Source organism: Pistacia vera, unplaced genomic scaffold (genome assembly GCF_008641045.1).
Source record: "Pistacia vera cultivar Batoury unplaced genomic scaffold, PisVer_v2 Contig161, whole genome shotgun sequence".
NCBI classification, from domain to species: Eukaryota; Viridiplantae; Streptophyta; class Magnoliopsida; order Sapindales; family Anacardiaceae; genus Pistacia; species Pistacia vera.
Genome location: NW_022195695.1, coordinates 284,767 through 295,380, shown reverse-complemented (window position 1 = coordinate 295,380; position 10,614 = coordinate 284,767). Strand labels below are relative to the sequence as shown.

The following is a 10,614-nucleotide window of genomic DNA, read 5'->3' as shown; positions in this document are numbered from 1 at the left end:
GTTCTTTAATCTTAACAGCAAATTACGCTCATATGCACAGATGTCAGTATAATTTCTCTCGACGTCGCAGGGTTGATAACTACTTGTAGCAGAGGCAAAAGTTTCAACGTTTTTCCAGACTTAGAGTTCATCATACACCCAGTTGGTCTACATTGTCTATATCTGCCCCTGCATTAATGTCATCAAGCAGTGTCGGATCGAACGAGGTATAAGTTTATCTGTGTTTACTTGATTACCACCACATGTTAGTATTATATTTTGTAATGTGATTGGTGACTCGTATGGTGTCCCAATGTTGGTTGTCTCTCACCGTACTGTCTTTAGATGAGTGATTCTGTGGCTTGGTCTGTTGAGATGACCCACAAATTTCTAGTCCTGTTATCTGAGCGAGCCAAAACTTTGCACGGTACTGCAATAAAAACAGCAGATTACCAGGAAATGTTGGACGACATATCATTAGTGGCTGGCAGGAGACTCAACGTCACACAATTAACCTCTAAGTTCTTTCGCCTGCGAAGAGTATATCAAGCATGGCGGAAATTGCTGCAACACACGGGGTTTGGGTGGGATCACGAGTCACAAAGTCCAACGTGTCCCGTTGAGGTTTGGCAAGAATATGTCAAGGTAAATTTTCATATTTTTTAACTAATATTATTCAATGACACCGTAATTATACACATTTTTTTTTCGGACTGCTAAATATTAATATATTATTCTTTTAACTAACCAGCAAAACCCATTGGCGCAACAATTTTACCACAAGGGACTTCCTCACAAGGAGCTTTATGAAATCATATTTGAGAAACAAACTGCCACCAGGAGATATGAATACACATCTACATCTCAACCGGTGGAGACCTCCAATTATTCCAGTCAGGGCGCGGTTCCCATGGATGATAGCGACTTTGAACCTGATCCAGATCAGACGACAGGGGAAAAACAGCCAAACACATCTGGCCATGGAAGAGCGAGAAATAGGAGGAACAGAAGCGATCCGGGACAATCACTTGCGGATGTCATTGGTAGATTGACAGACGAGCTTGTGGAGAAGCAGACTATGGGATCGAGGGCTAGCAATCGCAGTGCAGATAAGAGGGACGAAGAGAACACCAGTGCTCTATCTGATCCTTTTTCCATGAGCAATTGTATTGACATCATGACGGCCATGCAAGTACCGACACAGTTTTACCTGCTGGTTGTCCAGTACTTATACGAAAATCCTGGGTCGCGGGAGATATTCGTGAAACTCCTGCTCAAGGAAAAGGCTAACTGGATTTATAACAACTTTCCCAATAAGTAGATGACACTATATTTCCTAAGTGTTTGACAACAATTTTGTATGTGTCAATGGGCAGTTGTCATTACAATTACAATTTATAATGCTACTGTATGAACTTATTAATTGTGGTATTGTTTTATGTGATATTACATGTTTAACACCGTTTTGGATTGTCATTAGAATTAAATATTGACTGTTATATTTTGCTAAGTAGTACAACAACTGTTAATTGTTGATAAATATTTTGCAAATTTGTAGGTTTAAATGGCATCGTCTAGCCGTACAAGAAGAAGACGACGTGCTACAGATGACGAAGAAGAAATACTGACAGATATAGCCATTGCACTCTACGGTGTTGCCGCGTTAGAAGCAAGTTGGCGTGAACTACGACATACATCCGTATTAACTGGTCATGAGTACATGTTGGAAGTACTCAATGGTCATCCTGACAGGATCTATGACAAGTGTCGCATGGACAAAGACTGTTTTACATACTTATGTGAAATTTTGTCCGATCAAGGCAAATTGCAACCAACCAGGAAGACGAGTTTGGAAGAACAAGTTATGATATTTCTAACAATTGTTGGAAAAAACGAGACAATCAGAACGATGATGGAAGATTTCCAACATTCGGGTGAGACGATCTCTAGACATGTTGGCGTAGTTTGCGACGCTATATGTGAGTTGAAGACAGAGTTTATTAGACCACTTGACTTCAATGATGTTCCATGGGAAATATCAGCCAACAGAAAATATTACCCTTTCTTTAAGGTATTGGTTCATTATGTTTTCTATTAGTGGATAGTTAAGTTCATTGTGTTATTAATTTTGATAGTCGGTTAATATGAGTAAAATTCAATTTTCATGATAGGACTGTATTGGAGCCATTGATGGCACACATGTATACGCTTCGAATCCACATGAATTTGCCGATAGGTACCGGAATCGCAAAGGAGCGTTGTCACAGAATGTAATGGTTGTATGCGACTTTAGGATGATGTTCACTTATGTCGTTACTGGATGGGAAGGATCTGCGCATGATTCAAGAGTATTAAAATCAATTCTTGATGATCCTACTTCTGGATTCCCACATCCTCCACCAAGTATAAGTATTTTCTTGATGTATTATAGCGTATTTGCTCCACTGTTGAGGTCTTGTAATTCAAATAAAATGTCTGATATTATTACAGGGAAATACTATTTGGTTGATACAGGTTATCCAAATAGAGATGGGTTCCTCGCCCCTCATAGGTGAGCGGCTTACCATATTTCTGATCACTACCGTAACCGAAGGGGGCCACAAGAGTTGTTTAACTACAGACATGCTTCACTCCGCAATGTTGTCGAGAGAACCTTTGGTGTTTTGAAAAGACGGTTCCGTATTCTGAATGGAATGAACAATTACCCATTAGACAAACAAGGGAAGATTGTTATGGCATGTTGTGTACTTCATAATTTTATCAGAATGTACAATATGGACAATCGTATCTTCGAACAAACCAATAATAGTACGGGTAATGAGCAAGTATATTGTGATCGTCAAAACGGGACAGAATATGGCCGAAATGGAGAAGGACCGAGTCAACCGCAACAAGGTATTATAGACAACATGACGACTATACGGGATAACATAACGAATGCACTATGGGCAGCACAGTGGACCATGTCGTAGTTGTGAATGGAGCATACGTGTAAGAATGATTGTAAGGGTTGATAATTAGTACTTTTGTCATATATATATTAATGTGATGTTTTTAAACAGTTGGATTAGTACTTGAAATTAATATAGGTTTTTGTTTTTTAATATTTACAGATGACAAAATTATCAATAAAATGTTTAATGATAAGTTATATGAATAATAATATATTATTTTAACAAAATGCAACAAAATATTATATTAATAAATCAATTATAAAAAAATATATCAATCAAATATTTAACACAAATATCAAGGTCAAAATACTCTACCAAACACATATTATGCAAATCCTATTCTCGTAATCATAACTCTACTCAACTATCCAATATTATTCCCAAAATTTTATCCAAAATAATGAACCAAACGCACCCTAGAATACCACGGTCATATTACATCTATAAATCTAAAATATTACAGTCGTATTACATCATCTATAAATCTAGAATATCAGAGTCATATTACATCATCTATACCACTATTCAGTTAATTTATATTAGTTGTGAAATTTTCACTCTCATTTATCTTTATATTGAATGTAATTGATAGTCACTAAATATAAAATTACTTGGTATGCAAACATTGACTCGGATGCCACATCATCAATTCCACCGTCTTCTTTGTGGCATAATACCTTAGGATCCCACATCTACCAATTATGGAACTAGAGAATGGTTTTATTTACAAACCAATGAGCAAACGACTATTTCCCACCCAAGGTTTGCCTTAATGACATTTATCCACCCAAAAAGTTTTAAAATACCAAATTACCACCCGAATATCATGCTCCGTTAAATACAGTGATTTTAATTGTAAAGACGGAAATGCCCTTTAACAGTTTGACTGGAATTTTTCTAATTAGTATATGTCATGTCAATGCAATCAATTAGCAATATACCCTTTTTTAATTGTGTAATTACTGATATACCCTAACTATGTGTAAAGATTGAATTACCAATTCCTCCAATACTAAAAATCAATCAGTATTCGCTTAGATTCAAAAATTTCGAAGCAGTTAATATTACCATCCTTGTGTTTGATGCAAAATAAACTCACATTTATATAATTAATTTTATCAACTAAAACCCAACAAGAGTGCAATACAAATATCTTCAATCTGGCTAAATAAAAAAGTAGGTTTTGGAGAGGGAGAACACAAAATGGAGTTAAAATCAATTCATTGTTATTGTCATAAATCTCATTAAAAAATATCAAAGCCAATTAATTATCATTGTCACAATTCTCACTCAAAAATATCAAAGCCAATTCAGTCTCCATCTCCCTATATGCCACCATCATAAATCTATGATCAATAATATATATATAGAGCAAAAATATGACCAATATTCGACCCATCCTGGGTGACAAACATGGTTAGTGAACATAAGACTTTAATTTTGGTGCTTCCTGTAGTCCAAACCCTTGATGATCTCCAAGGGTTATGTACCTGAAACAGATTAAATCAATAACTTCCCCTCAGAATTTTCACAAACTTATAATACACACAGTATACAAATAATTAACCAGCTTTACACAAAAAAAAAATAATAATAAATAAATAAATAAATAAATAAATAAAAATTCCAACAAAAACAAGTAAAAAACAAGCAATTTTTCAATCAGCCACCTCAAATTCACCTCCCAATCCCAATCCCATCCAAAATAGTTATATAGCCTTATTGACTATCCAATCAAAGATTATTATTATTTCTGCCTAACCCTTACAGCAAGGTTACTACAGAGTAACCAAAATAGAAAAATTTACATTCAGAACCAGAACATTGCCATCAATATAAATAACTCAAGTAGCTGAAACTTGACATTAAGATGAAATGAGTTGCTTTTGCTTTAAGAAAATTGATATAGCATCAAAAGAAAAATTATATTATCTATATATACTGCCTATATAGTTGCAAATTCAAGAAATTCAATTGCAAACCATTATTTCAAATTTCAACAATATCGTGCAACTAGCAACAAACAATGATTACGCGGAATTCATCCTTCATGGAAGCATCAGTAATATATCAAAACAAGTGTAAAATGCATGGCACAACTTGGACAAACTACCTCACCCTGAAACAAATTAAGTTAGCAGATTCATCTTCGAGAAATCTGTTCATACAATTGACAAGACAAAGGAATGTGTCAAGATTTATACCCTATTTTGAGAAAATTTCTTCTTCACGCAATAGTGATGAATTCAAGCGAGGCAACCTTTGGTTTGGGACAATTCTCCGTGTCAAATATAATTAGAATAAAGTATCAATGGACTCAGTAATCAATGATTTAGCAACTCAGCTTAAAACTATGACTAATCCATCAGTTTGATGTTTAAATCATTAAGTTCTTTGGTAAATTGCAAGAACTAGGCATTATATTTTATCTCTGATACTATGCATATGAGCATATCTTTAAATATATCTTAACCTCCAACTACTTGACCCGTATAATAACTATATTAGCTGGAAGCGTTACAAACTTAATTATGTTTTTTGATAAAGCATCAAGAACAACCTAAAAAGAACTTCCTTTAAGGATATCAAATAAGCTAATTGGGTAAAATAATCATATGGACTAATCAAATTAAAAACAAAAACAAAACTTTGCACTAAACAAACATCAATCAGATCTGGAAAGTAGAGCGGCAAAGAAACAATTGAATACAACCTTCAATGCAGCTTCATTGCACTCTTCACAGGAAGGAACATCCAGATTGCAGAACCAACTCCGCAAATCAAGGCAAGACCTGACACCAAGTCCTATTTTACCATCTTCTATGTAACAAAGCCACTTGTCCTGCACCAGCTCATCCGAAGTTTTTTCCTTCTAAGACATTGTGAAATTTCTGAATGCAACAGGAACATGAACAACATTTTGTGACCATGATTTCGTACCAGCAAGAACCTGAAAATGTACCATGAGAATCATAAAGCACTAACCCTATGTACAAGAAAACAACAAACAAATCTTCCTGTCATTAACCCATTCGCAAACGAAAAGAACAAAACAAAAACCACATTTTTTCCCATACAACCTCCAGTAAACGAAAACAACAAAGGTGCAAAAAAAGATGACCACCACTAGTCCTCCACAAGTTCAACTACTCGCAAAAGTAAACCTTATCGTTACCAACCTCAACGATGAACGACTCAAAAGCCGTAAGTCAGCAAACCAACTGTCAGTGGAAGCCACTAAAGAACTTGTCGTTCGCCTAAAAAACAAGTCCTTTGCCGAAAAAACTTGCCGATAACAACCCCAAACCTTTATCGTCAACACTGTAAACGAACCCAAAACTCCACCCCGCCAGTCTACCTTGTCATTAACACTCACCGGTCGCCGTAAACAATCACCACAATGCCGTTGAGGCCGTCAGCCAAAACCCAAAAGTCGCCGCTTCCAGAAAACACAAAAGGCACCGTTTCTTTTGCTTTTCTTTCTAGTGTCAACTATCTTGGACATGTGTCAACCTCCCAGCCCGCCACTACAAATTTAAATTTAAAAAATAAAATAACGATCCTGCCTTTACTTATAAATGATTTTTGACCATTTTACCCTTCTTCATAACTAAATTTACTGACAAAAATACGCTGTGAGTAATAATTTGATATTTTGAAATTTTTTGAATAGTAAAGTTTCTTTAAGTCAAACCTTTTTTGGGAAATATTTTTTTATTCTAAACCAATTTTAAAGGTGAAATATACATAGTAGACAACAGTTGATATCAGAAAAAACCATCACAATCGTTGTGAATGTCCATTACGGAAACGTGAGTTCGTAAGACAACACAAATTACCAACTTGAGAGTCACAAATTTGCATGACCAAGGGCTATGAGAACTGGTCTTCATTTCCTAATTTGCTCAATTCGAAGAAAACCAATTGGGAACTGTTTGCTCAAGGACATTAGGATTCCAACCACAGTGATGTTATCAGGCAAATGAGTGTTACGACTGTCAATAAAAGTTTCAACTTTCAATAAAAAGTCAATAAATTCTTTATTAAAATGTACAATAATGAGTGTTATGTCTTGTAAGTTGTAAATCCACTTTACACCCACAATTCTCCATAAAAACATCATTGCCCTCAAGGTTTTTAAACTAATATTTACACCCTTCATTTAAATGGGATGAGCATGGGCAGCAGATAGAATCAAAACTGGAATCAAAACCAAAACTGAAATCGAAACCGAACCGAAACTAACATCGTGCAAGTAGGTTTTGGTTCTAATTTTTTGGAACAGACGCTGTGTGGGTCCGGTTTCGATTCTTACAAGTGCAGGAACAGAATCGAAACCTAAGATGGGAACCGATGGTGGGTACCTGGGATAGAACCTGCTTGGAACCAATGGCGGGTACCCATTATAGAACCTACTTGGAACTGAGGGTAGGTACCCAAGTTGGAACCCGCTTAGAACCTGTCTTACACATAAAAAATTTAAAATGGGATTAAAATACGTATGTGGACTGTGGAGGCCTCCGCTTGGTTGGTGTAGATTATATTAAATAATAAATATTATATATTTTTGTTAAAATGTTTTTTTAAAATATATATTATAATATTAAAGTTTTGATTAATTAAGTGTATAATTGGAATTATGATACAATTAAAAATATTTTAATGTTATTAAAAGAATTATTTTTGAAAAAAATAGTATATTTAATTGAATAATATGTAGTTATTTACTTTAATTATCAAGTTCTAACTTCTAAGTATATCTATAGTAAATTAATAATTAATTAATTATATAGGTGCGTTTCGATCGGGGGCATATAAGACAACGGGCGTAATCTTCATTTATTTGCAAGATTCCGATGTTTGGTTTGCAAGTAATAAAATATTACAGGAATCTTTTATTACAAATAGGGTGCGTTTGGTCCGGGGAATGTTTTATTGCTGAAAATGTAAGATTACCTCTGAGATAGATTATCTTGAAGATTATCGAGGAATGTTATACCGATATGTTTAGTTAGATTAGTGGGTATAAATAATTAAGATGCTTGATTGGGAAGAATAAAATATTATCGACGGAGGCTTTTACTGAATTGCTCTTCCTTTTTAATATCATAATAATAATAATAATTATTATTATTATTATTCGAATAAATTCCTTTAACCCCCTATATTTGAGAATTTAGCTAGAACACCCCCAACAACAAAGTTTGAATTTTAACAAAATACCCCCAGCCACCCAAGACTACCGCCGACCGCTGACCATTGACTTCAGTCACCAAAACAGCAAACGACCAGGCAAATCAGGCTAATCGTGTGCCGTTTTGGCTGTTTTCGTCTAGATCGAGGGTTGAAAACAACTAGATCCACAATGATCTGGTTGTTTCCAGCCAGATCCACGCTGATTTGGCTGTTTTCGGCCAGATAAAAGGTCAAAAATAGCTAGATTGTTGTGGATCTAGTCGAAAACGGCCACAAATGGCCAATTTATTATGGCCATTTCCGGTTAGATTCACAACAATCTGGCCAGAAACAGCCAGATCGTCGTACAGTCGGCCAAATCCTGCCGATCGTACCTCAAGATGGCGACTATTGCCGGTGGCCGACGGTGGTGGCTGGCGGTGGTCTTTGGTGGCTAGGGGTATTTTGTTAACTTTTAGACTTTTTATGGCTGAGGTATTTTAGCTAAATTCTAAAATGTAGGTGGTCTGAGTTATTATTATTTGATAGACATTTGAGGGCAATTGTGTCTAGAATGGTATTTAATTAAGGGAAAAATTGGTATAAAATTTAGATTACCCTGGTAATCTTTAAATGCCACCCCCTGAGGAGTTAATCTTATTACCCCATTTTTAACCCACAGTAGTTACTATTGGTATTAAAAGATTACTAAAATCTTTTATTACTTGACAACCAAACAAGGGAATGTCTGGAATTAAAGATAGATTATTGGAGTTATCTTTCCAAAGCCCTAACCAAACACACCCATAGTGTTTACTGTTGGTAATGCGGGGGATAATCTAATACCTTTCCCCACCCCTGAGATTAAAACATTATCGAGGGGTAATATAATTTTTATACCTATTTTTCCCTTAATTAAATTCTATTTCGGACACAATTGCCCTCAAATGTCTATCAAATAACAATTACCCAACCCCTCTACATTTGAAAAATTAGCTAAAACACCCCAGCCACAAAAAAGTTTAGAAGTTAACAAAATACTCCTGGCCACCCAAGACCACCGCCGACCGTGCGTCAGTTACCATAATGGTGCACAACCGACGGGATTTGGCCAGTCGTTTGTCGGTAAGGTCAGATCCATGGCTGTAAAAGGTCAAATCTGGTCGTTTCTACGACGTTTCATGGCCAAAGATGTGGTCATTTCACAGCCACATCTTTGGTCGTGAAATGGCCATAGATTTGGCCGTGAAACGGCCATGGATTTGTGATCCATGGCCAAAAATGGCTTTGTCGGAACACGACTGGCCATATACAGCCAGTCGTGCACCATTCCGTCAACTATTGGTGGCGGCCGGCGGTGGTGGCTAATTGCCGACAGTGGCTTGGGGTGGGTGGGGGTGATTTTGTTATAAATTAAAGTTTTATATGGTTACGGTGTTTTAGCAAAATTTCAAATGTAAGGGATTAAAAGAGATGAATCAAAAAATAATATTATATCAATATTTAAAAAGGAAGACAATTTAATAATCGATATAACATACCCACCCATTTATTCTCCCAACCAAACATATTATTCACCAATTTATTCGAGCCAACCAAACACATTTTCTAAACATTCCCAGTAATCTTTAAGGTGATCTATCTTTTTGTTAATATAATATCCTCCTATAATAAAAACATTTTATGATCCAAATGCTCCCTATATGATAAATTGATAAACATTACTACATTACTTATTACTGAATTAAATGATTAGAGATTTAATTAATTATAATATTACATTATAGGATGACAAGTCATGCAGTTATGCCTTATCAGTCATGTTATATTAAGAAATGTAGGTGTTTAATTAAATATTCATAAAACATATTAATATTAATATTTAATTTTATTATTTTGTCACAAATTCACAATTAATGTTAATTTAACTTATGAGCAAATTTAAAAAGTTTATTTTCACTCTAGTAATTATAATAATATATAAAATATTTTTATCTATTCATAAGTAATTAATTATGAATCAAAGTTCAATGAGTATCAAAGATAAATGATTAGCCGTTAATTTATTAAAATACAAAAATCAGAACCACCTGCTAATTGTGTATGAAACTTTTTCCAAAATAATTTAATTATAGTAATTATATTTTATTTCTCTATTAAAAAAAAGACATTATAATGTTAAAGTTTGGAGGGCATGTGATTAAAACTTAAGAGAACTAAAATAGATTAGATTCATTAATTATTTGATTGGAACTATGATCCAATTAAAAGTGTTTTAATGTTATTAAAAGAATTATTTTTGAATAAAAATAGTATATTTGATTGAATAATATTTTGTTATTTACTTTAATTATCAAGTTATAAGTATATCTATAGTAAATTAGTAATTAATTAATTATATATGATAAATTGATAAACATTAGTACATTACTTGATTAAATTATTAGAAATTTAATTAATTATAATATTACATTATAGTATAACAACTCATGCCTCATGAGTCATG

General features: G+C 34.3%; 1 protein-coding gene across 1 annotated transcript; it reads left to right on the top strand.

Annotated features, from left to right (window-relative positions):
- Nucleotides 1-324: 324 nt before the first annotated feature.
- Nucleotides 325-1,300, top strand: LOC116125229. Its single transcript, XM_031410956.1, has 2 exons — nucleotides 325-603; nucleotides 731-1,300. Exons 1-2 carry the CDS (start codon nucleotides 325-327, stop codon nucleotides 1,298-1,300), a joined length of 849 nt encoding a protein of 282 aa, XP_031266816.1.
- Nucleotides 1,301-10,614: the final 9,314 nt, after the last annotated feature.